The sequence below is a fragment of the Anopheles gambiae genome, chromosome 2 (assembly GCF_943734735.2).
Source record: "Anopheles gambiae chromosome 2, idAnoGambNW_F1_1, whole genome shotgun sequence".
NCBI classification, from domain to species: domain Eukaryota; kingdom Metazoa; phylum Arthropoda; class Insecta; order Diptera; family Culicidae; genus Anopheles; species Anopheles gambiae.
Window position 1 is genome coordinate 52570408 of NC_064601.1, and position 25517 is coordinate 52595924.

Below are 25517 nucleotides of genomic sequence, written 5' to 3' on the forward strand. Positions count from 1 at the left end.
CATTGTAGCATCGCGTTAACATGACGCTTTTTCAAAATATATTCGTTAGAATATCGCTTCTTCAAAGCATCCCAAGCCACATCATAATTCGAATTGCAGGCTTGCAAAGTATCCACCACCTTCAGCGCTTCACCTTTCAGAGAACCCTTCAAATAAAGCATCTTTTCAACCTGCGACAATTTCTCGTTCTCATGAACAGTAACAACAAACATGTCGTGATACGGGAGCCATTCGTCATATTTTCCGGAAAATTGAGGAAGCGTCAACTGAGGCAAACGAACACTATTATAATCATCGCACACGCGTTCCTGTTTCACACTCGGTATCTCCGCTCCAGCCCGCAGCTTTCCCAAAAATTTTCCTTTCAACAGCATGACTTTGTCTTCGATCTCACCATAAAGCACATCGTTATCTTCACTGTAATCTTTTGCGCCAATATTTCGAGCCAAAGCCTTAAACTCCCTCCAACGCTCGTTCAATAGATCGAGACGAGGCGTCAATTCTGGGAAATCACTCTCTTTGTACTGCGCCAAAAACGTGTCGATTCTTGTCAACGATTGCACGACTCGGTCGCGCTCGCGCTTTAGGATAATCATATCCAGATCTTCTGCTTGTGTGTATTGCATTGTATTGTTCGAACCCGACGCGTCAGAGAAACCGGCAAAATCTTCACTAACCGACATTTCTAATACGCGACACAAAATGCATACACACGCAAAGAACACCCACTAGCACAATGATTTCTCACGCTTTCGCGATTTTTTCTTATTCAGAAATCCACCAACGCTCGATACGGAACTTTCAGATTTCACACGCGTTACGCGATTTTTGCCAAAAGAAATCACAAGTTCTTCACTTTAACCATTCAAACCAAACCGCAAGTATTAGACCATCCTGGTCACGGCACCAATGTTGCGTTCTGGAACATGGTTTGTTGGTTCCTTTCCCCCTTGACGCCTCTACGCCCTACGTTGTGTTTTGTTGTGTCGTCTTCGATCGCCAAAGGAGACAAAGTAAAGAACACGTCCGGCTCGTATCGAGTTTCATGCGCTAGTGCCGCTTTATTCGCACACATACTTAATCACAAATTGTCGATCGGCAGTGCTGCCAGAAAATACATTTAACTTTTAATTCCCAACTGACAAAACAACCGCAAACAATTCAAAATGACCGTTTCATAACCCTTACATTCCAACACCCTTCATATTAATAATTTTTAATTAAACGAATTGCAACGTCAGAAGATATTCCAAAACCATATTGCAAACAACATATACGTTACATTTTTTCCTTATGCTGTAACACCATCTCTCTGATGATAATGTTCTGACTTAGACAAGAGTTTGGATCAAAAATTTCTCGTGCCAACTGTTCACGTAGCCGCATCTCACTTCAATTACGCTCTTTACACGACAGGACGGAGCACAGAACAAGTATAGAACTGTATCAAGGAATAAATTACACCTTCAATGGATCGTATACTGGGAATTGTAATGTAAGTTGTATCTCTCTTTTCGAAAAATGTTCCACTAACGACTAAAGGAACCACACATGCAGGAATCACAAATAAGGAAGTAGCACCTGCACTCCAAGGTATGCCGGATTCGACTGATTTGAATATCGGATGTGTTACACCGTGAACTCAAACTGGCTTGCCGCGATACCAGCAGACCCTTCGATATATCTGCCCACCTCCCCTTACCAGTCACTGGTTGCCGCGGATTCCCACACTTCTCAGTTGTTAGAACGGCACGCGAATGTCGGAATGTGCGTTCAGCTCCGCAAACACAAAGGACAACCGCGGCATCGTGTGTTGTTTAGACGGTTTTAACCCCAAACACCCCACCAACTTCTCCTTCTTTTGCCACCATTCAGCACTTGATCTTTTATACCCCGTAGTATTAACTGCGGTTGACGTTCGGCTGTCATGTTGCAAACAACACACCGGCCGCCTTCTCCTTCCCAAACAACAACTCCAAGGTACTGCCGCTCTAAGCAACAATTACACACCCGTTGCTCCAACACAAACGTCTCACGGAAGGAAAAAAATGGCGGTAGGCGGTCTAGCGCTTGCCTTTCCGTTTGTGGCCCACCAACCCCCGCCCGTCCGTTGGGGAGCTTCCTTCCGCTTGGAATTTCTTTACGACGACGCTAGTCCTGACAGAGACCGTCTTTGACTATATTCTTACCCTCCCTACATTAGTGTGAACTAAAAGGACAGGTTAATTCAGGTCACGAAAGCACAGGAAACTATGGTATTACTGTCATATTGTGGTACACAACATACCATTCCATGCTATGAATGATTGCTATTCGCGATAAGCAAAGGATACACTTTAATTGAGTTTAAATAAATACTATTTTTGAAGCGCCCAAACAACTTGAAACTGTTGAGTAAACTAATCATTAATTTTTTATTTAAATAATTTTTCAAACAGCAATAAAAAACTTAAATAATAAATGACACAGATTAAATGTGGTATTAAAATTAAAAAAAAAAATGTTATTGTTAAATGTTCTGCACGTAGAAATAGGGTAACTGTACCAGTTTTCGGCAGGCTAGTGCAGCAGTTTCACAAAAATTGCTCACACATCAATATTTTTCATTATTTTTCTTGAAAGTGTTGTTATTCTGGTTGATAAACTATCATAGTATGTTACAATATTTTTTATTTGCCGGTTCAAAGCCCTTTTTCATAAATATTCGTGAAAATGCAAACATTGATTTTGCTCCTATTTTCGGCAGTTTGTTCCTATTTTCGGCAGGCTGTGTTCCTATTTTCGGCAGCGCGAATACGGGTCAGAAAATGTTTGTATCAATGTGAATATGTACAAAAAAATGTTGAAAGCAATTTAACACTCTTACTTTCCTAAGATTGGTGTTAAAAAGCACTTTAATTATTAATTTTATGTTGCTTATTTTGGCCCGTTTTGACAACCATTTTGATGCGACGTTTAAACAGAGCAGCCATTGACAGTTTGATGGTTATAGCGTACGGTGCGAACTGGCTTACAAATATTTATTTTTCTCATAAGTTAGTGAATTGTTTGTCGTAAAATTGGTGATATTTGGTACAAGAAAGGTCATATTATGTGTCGATATACGCATAGTAGTGTTCTGATCAATTTTAAAAGGAATATTCAGCCAAATTCAAAGTGTGTTATTGTTCCGAGTTTCGGCAGGAGCCTACAACATTGAGCTGTCAAAAATGATCATTTACTGTGTACCTATTTTCGGCATCATTTGAAGTGAAAAATAACCTGTTTATCGTGATTTTAAAATTCCGAACAAGTTATAATAAATTAAATAAGCATAAAATCTTTAATATGTACCACTTTTCATTGTTTTACTGTTCTGATTCTCTTAATCACAAAACCTGCCGAACGATTGGCTGACAGCAAAGCTGCCGAAAAAAAGCACAATTTATTTGATATTTTAGAAAATACGTAATGAAATGGTGTGTAACTTCGTATGTGAATATCAAATAAGTACACTTTCACTACAAAATTGTATTTTGTGAAATTTTTTACCGCATTTGTGCAGAATTTCATATTTTTAGCTACCCTGCCGAAAATAGGTACACTGCCGAAAACTGGTACAGTTACCCTAATAAGATCAACTGAGCGACATGGTTTGTTCTATGGCAAGCAACATTAAGCTGTGGAAGCGACCGTAGTAGAGCTGTTGGAGCATAGATATACAGTGGAACTCCGCATAACGAGTTCAATCCGTTCCAGTGACTCACGCGTTAATTCAATTTCATTTCATTTCGATTAATTTATTTCCTTCACAGTCTGTGTTTAAGGTTTCACTGAGTATCTTAGCGTAACTTAAATATAACTACAATAATTGAATGATGTAGAGAAGTAACAAATAATAAAAAAGTATATTGAAGGAGAAAAAAAGTAAACTTAAACTCGTTATCGCAACTCGTGATCGTAAACACAAAAGCTCGTTATGCGAGAGATTCTTTTCCATATAATTTGTATAAAAAGTGAAGTAAATGGTTCCAGGACCAGAAAATATGCTGGTTGAAAGGATTTATATGAGGCTCAAAAACTGACAAATGTCTTCATAACACTAGAAATTGGTAGATCATGCGATGATCAAATCTTAGTATCGAAATGCAACAAAAAAACACTCGTCAATATACCACAAACTTGTGCACAATTATTCGGCATTTCTCCTGTTGCCAGTTTTATATTAACGATTATAACGATTCTTAGTGTCGGAACTCATGTGCCTGAATGATAATCTTAATAAAAGAAATGCTCAATGTTAACCGATCGTGATGCGAAATTTTACTCGTTAAGAGAGGTTTTTGTTGAGCATTTAGATAGGATCGTTATGCGAAAAACTCATTATAAGGAGTACTCGTTATGAGAGGTTCAGATGTATAGTGATTTTTAACTAAGAATAAGATGATGAACAAATGATGATGATGATGTTGACCCACCTCTGACCCCTACATAGAAAATTGAAAAGAAGTAAACAAACTCATTGTAGAGATATATATTAATCCACTAAGAGTGATAAAGCTACATGATTTTTAGAAATGTTATTGAACTGGTTTAAGTCGGTATCGTGGTAGTCGTCAACTCGTATGGCTTAACAACAGGTCCGTCACGGGTTCAAGTCCCAAATAGATCGTGCCGCAGTACGTAGGACTGACTATCCTGCTATGGGGGAGAAAGTAACCCATAAGTCACTGAAAGCCAATCCCACAAGTGGTACAGGCAGACCTTGACCGACAACGGTTGTTGAGCCAACAGAACAAGAAGAAGAATTGGTTTATGCAGTAAAGTAGTAGTGTTTTCATTAAATGACATGTGTGCAGCAAACATAACAGGGGTTTCGAGAATTATTTTGACATGTTCAGCGAGTTGTTGTTTTGTTCGGGCATATAATTGACTATTTTGTCGAGATATTGAATACAACATAATACAGCACAAATAGAATACAACATATTTGGATAGAAACATGTGCGAAATTATTTTTTTTTAAGTTAAATTGTTCATTATTGACTATACCAAATAGCCATTTAAAGAAAAAAATATTGGACCCTCCAAATATAAATAAACAAAATAAATAAATAGCATTTTACAAGGGTTTTTTTGTTGAAAATTCACTAATATTCATTCGGATAAAAACATGTTTTAGCTCTGTTGAAAACAATAATTATATTCAATATGTAAAACAGTTCAATGTCAAATATGATTTGTACAGTCAATTGGGAAGAAGAAATGGTTAAATAAACTGTAATGTTGGGCTACTAAAATAGAGTTGTAGTGTGTGGAGGATTGCTCTTGCCTTGCCGCTCTTGCCGTGCCTAAACGATATACCCAACTACAGAACAGCTCATATCAAAACCCACTTTGACCATCTGGTGTGCAACGGACACAGGTACAGGGCTTTATAAGGGTAAGTATTTAGCGTTGGAAGCTTGCGCACTAGCGGCTTTCTTCCAAATCGGGCAAGGCCGTCCTCAATTCGCGGGATGGAGAATGAAACGAAGAAAAGATAAACATGGGGGTCGAATGACGAGCTTTACACATAGCAACTCCCTCAAAAGCACGTGGACGCTAAGGGTGTAGTAAGCGTATGACAAGCCTTTGGATGCACGATGATGATAAATGCATGTCGATGAGAGCAAAGAGAAGAGCTACTAACTTATACCCACCGTGTGGGCACACATACTTGTACAAGCTGAGGCGCTGGAAGTTGTTCATGTTCCCTTGGTCGAATCGGCGGGAACCCGACCCCACGTCGTCGACGGTGCACTTCGAACACGCGGCGAGCAAAACAAAAAAAAAAACAGACTCTTCGTTGGCTGGTATCTACAGGTTTTGGTGTGTTTTTTTGTGTTGCGGCAGACAGCCCACGGATCCAAGCCCGCCGTGTGTAGTCGGGGTGGGAGTTTCTACGGTGGCAATGTTGCACCGTCCTCGACGACAGCATAACGGCGACGGCTTTGCCATATTTGGTGCTGCCCGCGACACAACATTTCGTCCCAAGACCTGGAGGCCGGCGTCTGCGTCTGGAAGTTGACAACCTATACCGACTGGACACAGTCGCGAGCCCACTGCCTAGTGGGCACAAGGTTCAGCAAAATGTAATGGGCAAGGTCGATTGTTGCGACAAACAGGCGGATTTCTCTCTCACTCTTTTATTCACACTGCACTAGGGTATGGATAATCCAACATTCGTACAACTACGCACCAAACACTAATTTCGCACGCGAGCACTTTTTACCTCTAAGCGAGTACGGCGATTGTTGACTAAAATCAACTAAGTAGTTTCATTTGTTACTTTACGATAGAACACACCGATACGGGTCTCCCTTTTTACATCCTTACTTATCGAACGATTTTTTGTTAGGTATTGCCACCGTATTCGATACTCATTGTAGATATTTGCCCAATATAGTTTGCAGAGCACAGCTGACCCTATTTAGGCAATAATAGAAATCCTTGCTACCGTAACCACTAATTTGCGCAAGCAAAAAGGCTCCAATAAACACACACACACAAACACAGAGGCAAAAGCAGCCCCAAAGCCAAAAAATAGGTCCATCCGATGATGGCATTCTTACTCGTACTAATTTCTGGCTTTCCAAACAACACTGTTCACCGCGAAATTGACCACGAAACGATGGTGCTTCTCCCACCGACCAGTATCGTGGTCTGACTGGCTAACCTAATTTTTCATCGACCAACCGTTCCCGGAACACGGGTCCCGAAAAGACACTGGTGCATTTTCTTGGCGCTTTACCTGCGAACGCTTCAAGCAACTCCACTCGTTGGTGGCGTTGGGCCTGCCATCAAAGGCCATCCGAGCGGGTGCGCTCTAGATAAGGATGCATATCGTTCAGTACACTATGGGGTCCCTCCCTCCTTTCCCCGATCCCTTAACCACCTCCGTCATCCAATCATTGCCTTCAATAACCGCGTACTACAGCCCCTCATCGTACTCGAAACGGAACGATGCAATCGAGTACAGGAAAACAACCAAACACCAGTTACCATAACAAACAGCGCTAGTTGGTGGTAGAATGTTTACAGGGTAGGAATACCTGGGCGGACGGTGCTATAAACAGCATGCTCTTCCCTGGGAAGGGTGGCTGCACCAAGGCGACGCAAGTGTTTGAAACTCGTAATAGTGACACTAACCGTTTGCCCGTCCCACCAGGCGATTGAACTAGGTAGGGACGAAGTGTAAACACGAGACCTCCGCGGGTGCGACTCGGAGCGAGAGTGAAAATGCTCCAATGTGAGAAAATAAAACCAATACATGAAAATACTAGAGCCCCACGAACGGTTCGATCAACATTTGCATAATTCGTCCTTTTTCGTGCGCACTGTTAGAAAAGTTTGCACCGTAGAATTTCGCTGATTAAACGAAGCCTCCCTCCTCGGAACCGATTGGAAAATCATACGGACAGTGTGGGAGAACATTGAACTGCAGTCGCACTCATACACTGAAAGGTTTGAGGGGTGGTTTTAACCGTTTTAGCTTTCACCCACACTATAAAACCATTCATAAAATCCACGATCCACGATGATGGCTCATGCAGAGCGTTTTTGGCTGGCGATGTTTCACGAGGGAGGATTGTAGTGGTTTGGCATTTTGAATCACGGACGTTCGTCTGCCATTCACGGCACATTTGACGAGTCTTGGACATTCCTCTTCCATTTATATGCATTCTGATGACACATTGTGTGCAATAAAGCAACATTTACATATTTACTTAGCAGTCTACTTCTGTACATACATTAACTGTATTTTCATGCGCGCGCCGTTCTCCTAAGGAGAAATCGCTGTGACTGATTGGTATGCCCATAGCAAGATATGCTAGAAGTATGAAAGACTCAGTCTAAACGAGATTTGAACCCATGAAGGGCATATTTTTTATCTTAAGATTGCTCTTGAAGTCCGACCAACAATTCTTACTAACAATTCTTACTAGTTAAAATAGTAGAATAACAAATTTTAAAGAATGTGTGAATAGAGATTCGTTTTGAAATTTTGTATTTTGTATCACACTTTTACAAATTGAAAATAATACTGAATACTGAACTGAATATCTGTCTTTAATAATCACCTACAGCGACAACCAAAAGCGATTGACCAATGTGAACAAACATTAATAACGACACTAGGGTAAATGTACCAACAGTGGTGCAATTTATAGTGGTACAGATGTGTTTTAATGGATTTAAAGTGTCAGGAAGGAAAATTTTTGAATATTTTAACACATAACAAATGGAATATGTATTATCTTTGCAATCACAGTCATGTTTACCATGAAACATATCAAATTTACGAAAAAAATACATATTTTTGTGACCAACTCGTTGTACCTATAATGGTTCCTATAGTCGTCATATTGTGTTCCTATAGTGGTGGTAAACAAAGATGCCTCAAAACAGTGTGTAACATCAATTTAACTTAAGTTTTGAAGCTGTGTTTGTGTGAATAACAAGGATTATTGCCATTAGATTGATTTCTTTCGTAGTTTGATCGTAAAAAATGTATGAATTTGGTGAATAAAGTACTGAATAACACCTGTCGTCAACCCACAACCAGAAGAGTTTGCTTGATTGCTTGATTTTTCACTCAGTCAGATAAGCGAATTTTGGCCTTTGTTTGGCAAATTACTTGCAGAAAACTCATTTCTGTTGCTTATTTTAGTGAAAACAGTACGACATGTCAAAAAATGTCATCGAAAAAAATCTAAAATTACCTGTTTTTATTGATTTTAAAACTAGGACCACTATAGGAACATACCTGTTTGGTGTACCCATAATGGCAATATCGTAAAAAACACTTAAATATACCTAAATATGGTCAAAAGGTAATGAATTTGAATAAAACAATATCATTTGATAACAATTATGTTAAAAAAATAATAATTGCGTTGTTATATGGTCATTTAGAACGTTAACAAAAATATGAGTATCGTTATGTTATCCTAAGGATTTTCGAAAAATGTTGATACCATTCACAAAATTATGAATTTTTCGGTCACTATGAAACGGAATGGCCCCATTTAACTTTTAAATCCTTTGTAAAAGGTTAAAGAACATTTCACACTATCATAAATAAATTAACTACTGTTAATTTATCGTATGTGACGCATTTTAGTGCAATACCACTACTATTGGTACTACCACCACTGTAGGTACGTTTACCCTATAACAATTATTCTAGGGCCTCTAGATAAAAACAAACAGACATGTCAACGCCAAAACAATGTTGCACTATCAAATTGATTAAACATAAACATAGTTTTTTAAACAACCTTGTAAACCTTCAATATGGGTTCAAATAACAGCATCAATTAATTACATCCATAAATAGATATTGTATAAATAAACTTACCCACAAACAATTAATTTGTTGTTGTAGTTGATACCAGAAGCTGTGGAAAGCATACAGTCTATCGCGGCATTGCACTGATGTCGGCGTTAATCTGTAAAGGAAAGAATTAAAAAAAAAACAAACCCCAATTATTGATTTTAAGCACAAGCACAGCCACAATGAGATTGAGCTAGAAATAATACGGTAGCATTAACCTGGCGTTTACATAAATCACAGATTATGTTGCACACCAAATGATTTGAACCATTATACAGCGTACATGTAACAGCACTTACCACGATCGATCTATCGATCGCTACGTTATGACGGTTTATTGCTTAATTATGTGAATATTTTATACTCGTGCTTCAACTAACGCAATAATCAAGCCCCAGACTAGTTGTCGACCACTATTGGCTGGAGGAGACTTTTATTCTAGAATGGTTAATTAGGAAACGAATCAGACTATATATAGTTGTATATAAGCTGCCGGATAAACTATGGGTTGCACAAACACCAAATAAGGCGTTTGTTGTAAGATTTTTAACCGTCTAATAATTCTTGAGAGGAATGCACAAAATTTAGGAAACAAAAGGGAACAACCCAAAATTATGGAAACCCTTTGCAACTCACACAAATTGTTCACAGTTTAGCAACGCCCGTAAAAGCTACAAATTGTAAACGACAACCACATAATCTCTTTCGATCAATTAATTTCGTTAAATTGTCCAATCCATAATAATGTCTGGTTAAAAATAGTTTCATTAATCACTACGTCCGCTTTCACCATTGGCCGTTGCTTCCGCCTGAGTGCCAAAGCTCATTAGACACGTTCGGCGTCACAACTATCAGCACTTCCAAATCTCATTTGGTGCCATTTTCCTTATCGCTATTTCCGTCACAATTGCGATCAATCATCGCGCTTTTAGCAGCTTTTATAGTAAGGTGCGCTATTGTCCCATGTCTGGCTATGTCGATGCTATCGATTTTCCAAACTACCAGGTAGAGAAGATTTTAAAACGTTCAACGTTTGCAAACAACTAGTAAATCTAATAAATCTAATAAACTAGTAAATAAAAAAAAAAGTAAATCTAATAAAACAAAGTAACGGTCTAGCTTTTCACAGAATAGTATTATTATCAAAAATGTCACAATTCATTTAACAGAAGTAAAAAACTTTAACTAAATAACAAGTTGGTTGCGATTACGATCGATTTTTTTTAAAATAAATATATTTGCGATAATATACCCCAGCCAATTAACAAATATATTGGAAACAAATCTTTTGAAGAAAATACTTTGAAAGAGAAAAGAAATAATACTGTTTCTTAACGATTACACCAAATTAAATTAAATTGAGCGAAATACAAAAATTGTTCACGATCAATTTTGTCGATCGACACTCACGCACAACGTGTTTGTGATTGAACTTCCTTTCGTTTTGTTGTCTGCAGTAGAACATTCGCTACAATTCCATTTAAAGTACAAACGGCAAGTCCTTTCTATTATTAGACGCCAGTAAGCATCAACGTTTGATCAGACCTACTGTACTCACTGACTGCCGGTACCATCTTGTGTGCAGCGTAGGCCAATGAGTAACTTTCGAGTGAAAGAAACGCGAAAAACATGCGTGCACTACCGTTACATGAAGTCATCGCCCAAATTCGGCCGTATTTTGCATACGAAATGCCGTTGGCGCTGGAACAAAGCAGATTAGAATCCGGCCGACATTTAAGAGACCTTACGGTGCCGTCCTGCGGTGGTAGCGACATGCGCCGGTGCATACCTAATTGCTCGCCGGATGATCGACGACGGCTGACAGGGCAAACAAGCCATGCTTGCCGTTTTCGTCCCAAGAGCTTGGAATTCCGATTGATCGGTTGATTGCTTCTCCGTTTTACGTTTGTCGCTCTTACACTTGGCTGACAGCGGCGTTGACAAACCAAAGAAGCGTGAGTCACAGTCACATATTTTTGGTGCGTAAGAACGTTCCTCTAAGAGCCTATAGAAACAGCGCAAAGGAAATGAATGCTGAATGTTAACCAAATTGGAGCACCGGAAGCATGGTGTGGCTTATAAATAGAATTTTGTTATAGCTGTAGTAACATGATTTTAAAGAAACACAACTGCACATACTAAGTATGACATGTAACTGGACTCAACGTTTGAAGCAAGTCTAACAATAAATTTTAAATATTTAGTCCATTAAGTAAGCGCCGAAAAAGTAAGAAAGTAGGTATTGTTAAGCAAGTGACAAAGTGTTCCTGATTCTGCGACGAGTCTTTGTACTGCTCGTACGGGTCCTTTGGTGAGATCTGTTTTAGTATGGGTGTGAAGTGTAGCATTCTTCTACGAATGTGATCAAAACTTGTGTAACGGACAGTTTAAGAGCAAGAGCACGACACGAAGAGTTATTGCGATGATTTTCAAAAATACTTGTCTATAATGTGATAAACCCAAATGACTTTAGCTTTTATCTTTACCTGAACATTTTTCAAACACTAACAAAACGATTGTGGACAACTTTTCGTCTCTATCTTTTCCCTATAGTACCACAACTTGTAATAATTACACACATGGAAAGCGTATTAAACTCAAAATTCAATGAAAACATGGAAATTCATAAATATTTATGAAAAACCATAGCATGATTTGTATCTTCTCAAACACAAAATCTCAAACAAATACAAATTGAAGGAGATTATGGTAAATATCATTAAACAATTGGTCATTTATCACGTATCTCGGGAATAGAGTGATGAATTCTGAATTAGCATATAGAAATGCTGACATGAGAATCATTATCATAATATTAAAACGTGCTCAATTATCAGCTTTGTCATAATATGAAGAGTCCCTTGACATCCCGAAACTCCGAAACGAAGGTAGACACCTTTATGCAGGGAAATACTGCTAACGTACATCAACACTACAGTGCCTGTCAAATGTAATAAGTGCTTTCTGAGCGTGAACCTAGATAGACATAAATCCTTTGCCACCAAGGAAGCCGGTTTACCCCTAACGCCACCAGAACAGATTGCGCACTCAATAAGCTCATCGTCCGGTGATTTTCCTGCTTCCTGTTTCCACAAGGAAAGGAGGCTTTGCTGTGCTAATTCAATTGCAGCACTGTACAGCTCGTAGCACACTCGAAGCACACGGGTAGCTCGGGCAAGCTGCTAGAGGAAATTTCGGTCGTTCAATCTAGAACCCGTCCATCAGGCGCACCAACTGTCAGGTGCATGTGGCGTTGTAATAATGCAATTTGGGTTCCCCGTTCCATCGCATCCATCAATACGGGCGCGTACACACCTTCCGATGTAGGCACAGTAGCTGTCTCAAACTCGCTTTAGCACCCGTTACGCGGATCAAACACGAAGGAAAGCTGCTGCTGGTCTCGAAGCAGTCAAAGAAGAAAAGCATAGGCAACCATCCCCATTTTCACGGCCTGACGTGTTAAAATGCGCTCCATCAAAGCGACGAAACAAGGTCACGATGGACGGGAACCGGGTCCTTTAAAGGCAGGTTGGGCGGGTAATTTTGCTTTTCTCTTGCCAAAAACCGAAAGACCACTTATCTTGCACGAAGCCGGTTTGCACGAAATTTTGCACCGCTGCTAGTCGAAAGTGTTGTGCCATCTGGAACGAAAACTTACGCTATGCTCCCTGCAACCAACCAACCAACCAACCCAACAATACATCCATCAATAACTTATCAAATTATCGATTTACTCACTCACCAGTACTCAGTGGTGTCTGACCAGAAACTGGTGAGATTATGTGATGCATGTGTACGTTAGTGAGCCGACAGTCAAATAAGGGAAGGCACCGGAAAGAACATTTGCAGTCGAATGTCAAACATCAACTAGCGAAACTCTTGTGTCAAGAATTACCCTTAAACCCTTAAACCATAAAAAGCCCAATCAAAGTGACAATGGAACTGGGTGGTGGTATTTTGCTACTTCACACCCATCAGTAAACATATTCAGTCTGGTGATATCCTCCACCGCACCTTTTCCAGCAATCCACCAACCACACATTACACACCTTTGTCTACGCTCCAATGTTACGATCAAACGACATGGAAATACGCAATTGCAAGCGTACATAGTTATTCAATGTTGTCAAAAGTGGTGCATTGCTTGCTATTGCTGCTGCTGCTGCTGCTTTTCCAATACAACATCATTATTCGGCAACGCGCAAATCGGGGCCAACTGATTGGTATCATTCAAATGCGGTAAACACCATCGAATGACGGCATTCAAAGAGCATATACGTGTGGTTTGAAAAATGGCCGGAAGTATTTGGCGTAGGAATTTGCTAAAGGCAATCTTTTCAACAGCGTCCATTGCTCCGTTGTTGTGGGTGTACAGGGTTCAATACATTTATACGCTCCATCCACTGTCAACATCGGCCGTACATGTCAATGTTGCTATGTTGCAGAAGGGGGAAATGGTTAAAAGCAAAACATAAAATGTAATTCATCACAACAAAATGAACCATCGCTAGATATGTAACACAAAAACAAACACACAAACTTAAACGAATGGCAATCGGCAATATGTTCACCCATGATCGTCTTTCACACTTACAATTATCGAAGTTTCTGGGGAAAGTATGAATAATCTACCTACAAGCAAACGTTGCACCAGTGCACCAGAGAGTATGCGGCAATAATAGTTTAACCGTTGTTTACATTGCATTTGCCAAACACTGCGCACACTGAAACTAGTTAAGCAGCGTAAAAGAAGCGTTATGGAAATGCGTGTAATGTGCGAAACAGTGAAACAGTTTCCTACGCTACCTTGCTCCCCATTGCTTCATAACCCAGCGCCACTGAAAGCGCATTTTGCGATTACTTAATCATTTTCACCCCATGCCATTAGGTGTAATGGGGGGTTGCGCTTTGCGCTTTCTACCAACCATCGACCGCAATCGGGCCATTTCAGCACAACTGCGACCGTCATCGAGCCATGGTCAAAGAGACACGTCACACTGGCTGGCTGATCATTTCTTTCACACAACGCCCTGCCCCCAGCACTGGACGGCCGCGTTTGTGTGCTCAAGAGAGAGCATATTGGCTGAAACCATGTAGCTAAATAGTAACAAAATACAAAAGTTAAGGTTTAAGACCTCCCTAACACCGCGCATAACTTCCTACTCGTTGGTTCCGGCGATCACGCACGCGTTGGTTTCATCCGAGCGCCAAAATTTCATCCCAAACGTGACGATAACAAATAAAGCAACACCCACACTTGCTTCGAAAGCGAGTGAAAAGTGTGGTCACGGTTGAGGACTTCAATGATGGAAGTGTTTCACATGAGATGATGCCGATGCCGGTACGAACATTACACTGTTCATAATTGCTTGAACATCGGTCAAGCGCGCTCGATGCTCGGACAGATGGGGTAAAAACAATTATTTTCGGCACTTAACATCGGAAGAGGAGGAAACAGTTGAACAATTTAATGTTGCTGCGGACAGTTCGAGTTGTAGTCATTTAGTTGTATTATTCTTACGGAAGTCTTATTTCTTATTAATGGTAAAAGCATTAACTTGTAATAATATTGAAAATGTAAAAACACATTTTAAATTGGCGGCTTCGGCAAGAAAATTAAATAATTTATTTTACATTCGATGATTTAAATGTATATTTAATGTTCTTGTATGTTATGCTTTTTCAATATTTAATCAACACGCTGACTATCTAACTTCATCCCACAAGAAATCAGTCGGCGAAACATTAATTTCTTCAAAGTCCCAATGTTTGCTCCAATCCACGCCATACCGTGTTTCATTATACTTTCCGATTTACCATCCGAGTGCCTCATTTACTACTTCTCACCCTACCGATTGCTTGATTATCGAATGACCAATTTGCGCATAAAAACGTTCGGTCAATATTTGCCTTGCGTGCCAATGTGGTGACGAACGATACATGGCCAAAATCGATTGCCTGCAGGCATCAAATAGCGCTTCTCTTGTTTGAACAGCGAGCGCTCATCGAAACGCAAACAAACGTATGAACTTGAAGCGAGGAAAAAAAAGTGGCAAAAATCCTCCCAGCCCAGAGGGTGCGAGATCGCGGAATGACCTAGACACTGGGATGAAGCACAGCGGCACAGATGCTTGAACGCTACTCCAATGGTTGGCGATTGTACGCTATCCGATGAGCCGTGCAGCAATTGTAACAAGTCGTAAAAGATCGCTATCGAGTCGTTTTTGGGTTCGGGCATTGCGAGCGAAATCGTAAATGCAGCCGCGATATTAAATGCAGGCGGTTTGTTTGTGCGTTAACCCGCGTACATTGAAGTTGCGCTGTCCGTGAACCGTGAAGGGATAGTACAGTGTAGTGCATAAATGTTCGATAATTTGTTTTTTTAAGTACAAATTTACGAAGCTCAAAAAAGTTTACGTCTTTTTAAGGATAATATAACTTATAGCTGTTCCTGAAGATGTTCTCAAATATAAAAAAATATATTATCAACAGTGCTGCAAAATGTTACTGTGAATGTCATAAAAAAATCTGACTGAAACAAAATCCATATCAGCGTCACGTACTCAATCGTGATAATCAGAGGTGATACTCAGAACGGTTGGTGTGACCAATACATGCTCATGACATGTTTGTGACCATCGCTTGGTCAGTCACTATGTCACGACTTTTTTTTGCTGTGATCAGTTTTGCAAAATGACATAGTCATGACAAATTCCGGCTGAAACAAAATCATCTCAGCGTCACGAGCTCTACTGTAATGATCAGCGGCGAGCCTCAAACAGTTGGTGCGATCATCACATGCTTGGTGACATTGTGTGCAACCAACTCTTGGCCAGTCACTTGGTCGCGACATTTTCAGTCGGTGAACATCGCGATGGTCATGGGAGATATGCGGTGCGTGCAAGTGGTTCCAAGGAACAAAATGAACATGTTTTCTCGCTCTGTTTGACCCGACATATAATCAAAACAGATAGAGGGAGAAAGCATGCTCATTTTGTTGTTAAAGCCCACGCGCCAAGTATATTCCAAGAATGTCGTAATTATCATTGGGAGAAAATGTCGTGACCAAGTGAGTGACCAAGAGTTGGATGCTAATCAAAATGTCACCAAGCATGTTATTGATTCTCCAACTGTTTGAGTATCGTCACTGATCATCTCAGTTGTGTACGTGATCTGATTTGAGCTTCGTTTCAGGCATGAGTGTTGATGACTGAAACAGTGGTATTTGACAGCACTGTTCACAGCCAGAAAAAATCATGATTATGCTTGCACCGGCATTAAGCTAAGCTTGTCAGTCAGAGTATCGCGTTGGACTTAAGAATTCACATGTCGTGTTTAGCATGTCATGACGCACTTTTATTGACTATCAGCAATGAGCATCACGCTACCACGAATATGTTCATTGTTTCGTTAGTGAAAATCTCGTGATACTCATGACATTTTGCAGCACTGATTATCAGCACATACAATTAATCATTTATATCACATGTTATATATTTTTAGTTTGGCAGAAAACAAACAGGGTTTGGGTAATGTAGTTTTTTTAACACCACACCAAACACCTTCACAAACCATCCAATTGCTAAGGGATTGTGTGAGCAGCCATTAAACATTATGTTAAAGCAAACATTAACAATTGAAAAACAAACAACTCAACAACATCCCACGCCCGATCACGCTCATTTCAGAATGACATGAGAGAGGGTTTTATTTAGGCTGTCTTCTGTTCGTCTGTGTTTAGCAAACAATTATGACCAGCAGTGTATGCAAAACAATTTTAAGTACCCCCAGCGGAAGCCGGGTAAGCATGTTGAGTGGATTACTCGATCCAAGCGTTTGAGCGTTTCAGGGGTGTAGTAAACTCGTCAACAAGGAAATGAACAGTGCTGTTGCACACTACTAGTTTAAAATAAATACATGGTTTGAACACCTACTCCATCTTCGTCGTTAGAAAACGTAAAAGAAATCACAGATCACCAAACACAAAACATGCCTTAGAAAAAGTGTCTCTCATTCTGTAACCAATTCCCCGTCGCAGGATTTACCGATGGATCGATAACGCTGCTTACCCATTCCCACACATTCGCTCCTTGTCCAACGGACCAAGATTGGCACTAGACATGCAACTCCTCCTTTCGGCGCATTGTCTCCGTGCAAAGTTCCCGCTCGAAGGTGACATCGGTAGCAGATAATTGTTTTGGCCGCTGGATTACAGATTATCGGATTATGCAGGTCACTACCACCCGTCGCCGTTTCGATTCTCGTTTAGAATGCAAATGGGTCATGGGAATACGTGCTTTGGGAAGGTGTTTGGGTTTGTTTAGCCTCCCCGTCGTCACTCCCACCACTCCTTTTTTTCCACCCCCTCACACATAACCAAATCGTTTCCACTCCAGCCCGGTCGGCCCGTTGGTTGGCCGGCCGGGCTTCTAAAAATATTATTATGTGCCTTGCAAGAACAAGAAACAACCATCGTCGTGTGCGGGAATGTTTGAAGCGCCATACCATTGCTGGGTGCCGAACTTAAATGCCACCGCAGAGAGAGAGAGAGAGAGAGAGAGAAAGAGAGAGAGAGAGAGAGAGAGAGAGAGAGAGAGAGAGGCAAAAGAAAGAAAAAATACGATCAAACATTCCCGTGCCTTCTGCTTGGGCTTCTCATCCCCCGGATGGTACAGATAAAAGGATTCTTTGTGGCACAATAACCTATCACTTTATGGTTCCAACACACGGAGCGTAAAATGCGAACACATTTTGTCGCCTATATGGAGCAAATTTTTATTCCAAATATTTTATGGGTAAGCTTTACGCAAACGGTACACTGCTACCGAGTTTTTGTGAAAGAAATGTGCTCCTTGCCACAGAACACAAAAAACTTGTCTTAACGATTGTGGCCGGTTGTTTGTATGCCGTATGTCGCTTACTAATCGGTTTGTTCCGTGTTGGCATTTCTGAATAGCGGTCTACTAAACAAAGCAACGATAATTCAGGATGATTATGAGACACTGGCAGATATAATTGTTCTAATGTATGCGAAAAGAGTCCACCGTCGCATCGCCTTGCCAAACACAGACGAGTAATTGGCTCATTTGAATAAACTTGTCTGCAAGCAACGAGTGAAATGGAAAATAATTTTGCTGCTGACATAGAAGCGATTGTTTTGTTCAAATTTTAAAGTTACCATTTGATATGCCATTTTATAAATTGCCTCAAATTATTTAAAGAGGGTAGAGCGAGAAATTAATTTAAAATGAAGAGAAAATGAAGAAAAAGAACTATTCGCAAAGCAGAACCTTCCTCAAGTGTGCTTCCACGCAAAACGTAAACTTTGCCCATTAAAATCGACTCACCTACAAAAAAAAAGTCAACATTAACCCTTGCTTACTTTTCGAAGAGTGGAAATTAGTGTAACCCCTTGAACAGAACCCCCGTCGTGGCGTGTGCCGCATGTCGCAGAGGTTAGAAAAGCATTGCCCCTCATCGTTTGTTAAGGACGGCCACATTCTTAAGGCTTCGTGGCTGGTTGACATGGGAACAGAATAGTCAAAATTAATCGTGGCCCCGGCCGCCCATACAACTAACTCCCCCTTTGTACCCCATCCTGACCTCTTCTGCCCGACCATGCAACGGGACGGCAGCAGACCGGAAGCGTAAATTCGATCCTGCTTACGTCACCCGTTTGCCGCTTGTAATATTCACTTTAACTAACTTCCGTTTACGTGGCTTTGCTCCGTACTGTCCTACTTCTTGCCTGGGCTCCCAACCGCCCAAACACGCGCCCAGGACTGGAAACTTTGTTTCCTTCCATTTTATCATACCAAACAAATCGCAAACACTGCCCAAGTTGATGTAGGTTACGGTGGAACGAAAACGAGAGCCTAACCGAAAACACAAACTCACACTCCCCGGAGCAGGTAGTGCAGGCCTTGTTTGCGCTCTTGATAACGATCAAGCGACGTGCGTAGGCTGAGATTTGCATATGTTGCTGCAGGAGCTGCTCACTTGCAGCCTGTGTCACTGTGTCACGTTAACCAACAAATGATCAACTTCTAAACCAGAACAAACACAGGAGCTCCGAGACAGGGAACACAATAAAACGGGACTCATAAAAGCGTATGATATATGTGTGTAGTGGCACTGGTTTTGTTATACTGCATCGCAATAACTTTATCTCACGTCCTTCTCAACCAACACAGTCAAAACAAGCTATCGTGTCGTCACCAAAGGAATCACGGGCACACACACGCATAAACAACAACAAAAATCTTTGGAAAGTTCCAACACGGCGTGCCTTACGCTCCAAATCTATCCCCCCCTCCCCTCGTTCCTGTTCTTTTTTATGCTCAAACACACGCGGAAACGCACCTTTTTTATCATCCTTAATGGTAAAATGACGTGTATGGCCATGCAAATGGAATTTTTCGTTTCGTTTGGCCCCATTTACTGTTCGGCCTCGGCAGTAGGATCGATTGATTTGGGAACTGTCGAACTGCTACCAGATCGAGAAAATGTCATTAATGCTTTATTTTTTTCGAAATACGAAATACTTTGTTAGTTGAATGCTGGCACAACGCAAATCCTATGACCTTTGTGCGTGGTAGAACTTTCGGTCACACTTTTGGGGGCATTTCAACTGGCCATACCCGCCAATCGATAGGGTGTGATAGTGTTGCTAGCTAATGGTTTAAGCGCTGGCAGCTTTATATCAACGTTTGGGCACCAGTTTGTATCCCTGTCGTGAAAGGATTTCTAAATACTGTTCCAAAGGTACTAGCCTTGGTACGACTCATTAAACGTAGAAGAGTCCTTAAAAGTCCCCCCTGGAATGAACGAGGAATAAAGTTTTCTATTTGATATTTGATTGATCAGCGATAAATTTTATATAACATTCCAAAAATTTGTTCATTTATACTATTTGCAAAAACAAACTATTTAATTCCGATAGCTGCACACACACTGTCCACAAAAATTGACCACTAGCCAACTACTGCATGCGATGCCATGTCAAGGGTAAGCAGACACGAAAGCCATTGCAGTTTTCATGAGCATCGATTTTCTCTCACTATGCTATGACTTCCTGCAAATAAGCAGTTTCATCGACACGTCGATCTGGCCGGAGCTGGCTGGGCTGGGGTGGGGGTTTGGGACGAATAGAGGACGACTTCGTGTCTCTGGGGAGAGTGACTTGTCACACCGAATTGACATTCACGAGCCACTGCAGAAAATGGTTCGTTTGGCGATAGCTTGCCCAATCATAATAACATGCTGCGTACATTTTCAACTGCCCAGAGGTCATCGTCACCGGTGTGTCCTTGCTTGTTAGCAGAAGAGACAACTCTAAGATTATCACTAATTCTTGCCAGGCACGAATAAAGACCATAACGCCCAACGAGTGATTTTGTTTTCCAGCGAGCTCGTTTCCTTCTTATACGTGTGACACATGCTGGACAACCATTGTGGGTTTGGTGCTTTCCGGCAGTATTCTCATGGATAAATTGTTAAAGGAAAAGTTTGTGTGTTTTTGAGCAAGGAATTTGTTTGTGCCATGCCCGTGGCGCCTCGGTTCTTGAATTCTTTCGCTAGGCGACACACAAACAATGTATGGCACCACGTTGGGGGCACGGCAGGCGATCACAACGAGGAATATGACATCATAATCTAACACTCTGGCGACTTTGAAATTGTTCAACCATCGCATAGCGGCCAGATCAGCCCTGCCCCTTGCCAGAACGAAATGGAAGAGTCAGAACTGTCATTCCGTGTTGCGTACATACAGCGAGGCTCTAAACCTCGGGGGAAAGTTTTGCGGTGAAACGCCTTTTTCGTCCGCCAACGCCATGCCACTAAAAAGGGATATCACTGCACGCGATATTATAACCAGTGCGAACGATGTTTCCCTGTCCTTTTTTGTGTACACATTTAGCTATTCAGTTAAGAATTGTTTTATAATTAGCACAACACAAACCGGCTAAAGACAGGGGCAGGGACGGCGTAGATAGGAACGGCAAAAGGTACGTATCATCAAGTCAAGACTATAATAAGTTTATTGGAGCACACGATACGACTTTGATAGTCGGACACCGTTGCACTACCTACCCCCCCCCCCTTGCCCCGTTGATGGAAGTAAACTCTTGAGGTTTACGTTTTATTTTCCTAAGCGTGCACATTATGTTGCCGCTTTTAATTGTTTTTGCGTGAAAATGTGATTTCCATTCATGCAATGTTTTTTGCTATTCTCATGCTCATTCTAGCGAGCAGCCAGCCGAGGGGTATGAATGGGACCTGGTGCTGCTCGAGGAAAGAGTCATCCACGGTTCTTCAACAGTTCTAAACGAAGAAAATTTGCAAACCCGTTCTCTGCTCCATACCACGGGGGGGCCCCCGCACCAGTCCCTTAAACCTGTTGATGCTTTTTATGTGTGAATGGAAGGGGAAAGCGAGAGGGGAGAGGAAGGTGGGGGGGGGGTTTGGCTCGGTCTATTAACTATCAATCAAAGGTATTTTAATTTGCATCGGCTGCTTGAACGATTGATTGGTATCAATTATCTGTTTGGTTTTTCTGGTTGTTTTTAGTCCTTTTTTTAATGCTTGATAGCTGTCGTGATTTGAACGACCGTGTGCAAATTAGACAAACAAAACATGAATGCTGGGAAATTGTACCCATTTAGACAAGTGTTAATTGACGTTAATTAAAATGGGGCATGCCGTAACGGTTTCGTGTTAAATAATCAACATTATTCTACGATATAAGTAGCAATGGTTTAACATTTCACATGGTTTTAAATAGAGATAGACATTTAGAATAAAAAAATTAAAAAAATCATTGTTTTTTAATAGTTTTAGCAAACATTTTTGAAATTATTTAGCTTCTTCACTTCAATAGGTTCTCGTGTACGGTCTAAATGGCGTATATTGATGATTTTTCAAATAGCATTCACAAAACTATTGTGTGTGTGTTTGTGTATGTGTATGTACCATTTATGCGTTAGATGCTTCTAGTTTTCGGGTGGGGTGGCCAAAATGCATCAGACAAAACCGTTAAGCTAGTTGTACCGCCAACATAGCATGACGAGGAAGGGTGGCACAACATCAATTGGTTCTGTCCGGCATAGAATGTGTAATACACGTTCCGATGATCGTTTTATGGAGGCGTTGCTTTCCAGTAAACAGTTCAAATAATTAACTATATTTTAAGTTTGGGATAGTCTAATAAGCGTTTAACAAACTCTATGAGTCAATGAGTCAATAGCTTAGCAAAGCTGATAATATACCTATTGAATGCAATTACTTTTATTACCCTTTTATATACAAAACCACAAGATAAGATTTCACTTTAAGCCACCGAAAAGTCCTAATCAACTACCATGCCTGTTACTATCGTTATCGCCCATGGATCCATTATTTATAATAAAAAAATGCATCTGCAAAACGGCTTCAAGATAACTTATCGAAAAACACACTTACCGAGACGAGACGGTCTAGCCTGCGGAACGATTTGTCGCCTCGGACGCGTTCAACTGGGCTGGCAGCTATTAGCGGAATCCAATTTAACCACTACACTTAATGAAATTTCGGCTCCAACTGTACTCTTTCTCCGGACGCGGGTTCATGCGGCTGGCCGGCGCACACAAATAAATGGTCTCAATGGACACCAAACTTGACTAAAAGCACCAAATTTCGAACACTTTTACCACACACGCAACCAAACACAAGAATCACACCGGGATATCTGCAGTACGGAAAAATGTAAAAGAAAAAGCGAATGATAAGACCATTGCCGTGCGACGGGAACGAAAATCGAATCGAAATTTGTTGCTTCCGGAATCTCCGGGCTTCCTGTTTTCCCTGCACCGTGTTTGCACACATACACACACACACACGCACACAGACACGATGAGAGATTGCAGTCGGGTTCACTGCAGATTTTCCGAGCCGAATATTACTCTCGCAATAATGCTGGAGACGAGCCCACGTCGACGGAGAGAAGTCCGCGGAGATGCTACCGAAGTAGCTGACATCACCAAACAGGGGAAGGAAAAAAATACAGAAATAAAACAATACGAAAAGTGCGTGAAAGTTGCCGCACTCTGGTCGAAAAGGTATTTACAATCAAGTGTGCCTGTACAGGGAGTGTTTTTTTTTTGTGTGTGCTCAATTTGCACGTTTAGCCCGTTGCTAGGATGGAACAGTGCATACAGTTTACTTCGACCTAGGGTTGCAGTGATGAGGGCCAATTGTCAAAATGGTTGTTCACTGCAAATGCACACAATTGTTCAAGTTTTTTTTATTACTATCAATAAACACACTTTTGAATTACCACAAAGTAATGGCTAGTTCTAATGGCTAATTGTTAGAGTAAAGCAATTGAACTGAGTCTACTCCTGCCAGCTTGGCAAGGATAAGGTGAAGTTTGTTCAAGTACAAGGACAGGTGTGCATGTGTGTATAGAACGCACACAAACTCACTACGGCAATGACCGTGCCTCTTCGGGATTGTGTGAAAAGGGAAGCACAATTTGTCAGTGTCTTTGAGGAGGCAGGATGGCAGTTTTTTTCCCTGTTTGTTGCTCAATATACAAACAGCACGAGCTTTGGTACTGCTACTTATTTCTTCTACTTCAAACATGACTAATTTGCTTGAGCACGAACCATGCACCGTATTCGACACGCATCGATTGGTGTTCAAGTATATATGTTGTGAAAGGATCCATTCACCAAAAATACACACACTCTCATACACAATCACACACGTTACAGTGCGAAAAAAAGGAAAAATAACAATGCATAAAATTGGCAAACGCACTACTTTCTCGATGTTTCAGCAGTAGGCGATTGCTGGCTTGATTCCGCACACAAATCAGACAAATGGAGAACCAAGAGAGCGGAGAGGGTTGTGGAAAAAACTAACAGGAACCAACCACCCTCCTGCCTGGATAGTGCACGAAGACCGATCGGTGTGACACACGGAACCACATGAACCGCATCGATCAGATGTTTACCGCGAACTGCGCGCTGTGTGTGAGAGCATGCTATTGTTCCGCAGTCGCACTCCGGCGGATGGGTTCGCCGGCCGGACGGAAAGGCAGCGGGCGAAAAGCGAAGGGACCACCGGTGGAAAGAGTATTTAAAGCTGGCCCTGCAGGCGATGGTTCGTGTTTTTCTTTTCTTTTTTTCTCTCTACATCGCCCGGTGAGAATGACAGACCAACTGTAAACAAAAATGAGAGCAGAGAACATATGGTTGGCCACGAGCCCCGTACAACATGGCGAGGGTTTGTGACGTTCGAATATCGCTGCATCTCGCTCATTTTTACAACAAACGCAGCTCAACCTGATCCAGCCCTGGAGGACGCTATGCGATTCTGCGCATGATGCCGTACAGCATCTTGTATTAATCACCCTCTTGACAAAGCATGTGTTCGCCTCCACAAGCACACACCAAGCATGTTTTAATTTCCTTTTACAAACCATGCTAGAACAAAATCGTTAATGATGTTCCGGAGGATGCGCCACTCGTACGCAGTCCAACGCGTTTGATAATTCCGCTTGAAAAGAAAGCACATTGCGGATAAATGCCTTGTCAAGTAGGTGCTTGAGAGCGAAGTAATGTATGACCTATTGGCATCACCATCGTGGGGATGTCCAGTTTACCGTCAGCATGTGTGTGGTTAATGCCGGTTATGTGCGCTTTGACTCGTGATGTTGTTCGAATCAACCTGTTAGGTGCAAGAAAGCATAAGCGATTCTGACTCGTTCGGGCGCGAGTTCGGGTCGGGTTTGGACCAAAATAGGTTCAAGATTCGACCTAAACTCGCTGCACCATTGGTTCAGAGTCGCTTATGTTTTCTTACACTAAGCGTTTGGGTCGTTGATTCCGACTCCTACCTAGCGGATCTGCTGCACCCATGGCTTCTGTGGAAGGAGCCGATTAGCCGATTAGAACCCGTTTAGTGGTCGTTTAGTGGAGTTTTGGCACTTGAGAATACATTAATAAAAGCTCCGTTAAAAGTTTAATGCCGGCTTTACCCGGTTCCCCCAGCGCCTTAAGGCCACAAGCAAATGCAGACAGTACATAAAAAGCCACCATCGAATCAGCTGATGCAATATTGTAATATGTATGAGCAAGTGAGACGCCGGTGCGCAGATGCTAATATGGCACACACA

At 41.4% G+C, this 25517-nt stretch overlaps 1 protein-coding gene across 8 annotated transcripts in view; it reads right to left on the bottom strand.

Annotated features, from left to right (window-relative positions):
- Window positions 1-24569, bottom strand: part of LOC1274440 (tubulin polyglutamylase TTLL5) — a 36097-nt gene extending 11528 nt beyond the window's left edge. For 2 of the 8 annotated variants that reach the window (XM_313563.5, XM_061643093.1), the window contains exon 1: window positions 1283-1620. In XM_313563.5, coding sequence (XP_313563.5) covers window positions 1283-1386 — 104 coding nt within the window. In that variant the 5' untranslated portion in view covers window positions 1387-1620. Of the gene's footprint in view, window positions 1-1282; window positions 1621-5698; window positions 6702-9382; window positions 9474-22819; window positions 23085-24157 lie in introns of those variants that run through there. The other 6 variants (XM_061643088.1, XM_003436727.2, XM_061643089.1 and 3 more) reach the window with 6 other exon arrangements.
- Between the last annotated feature and the right edge of the window lie 948 nt (window positions 24570-25517).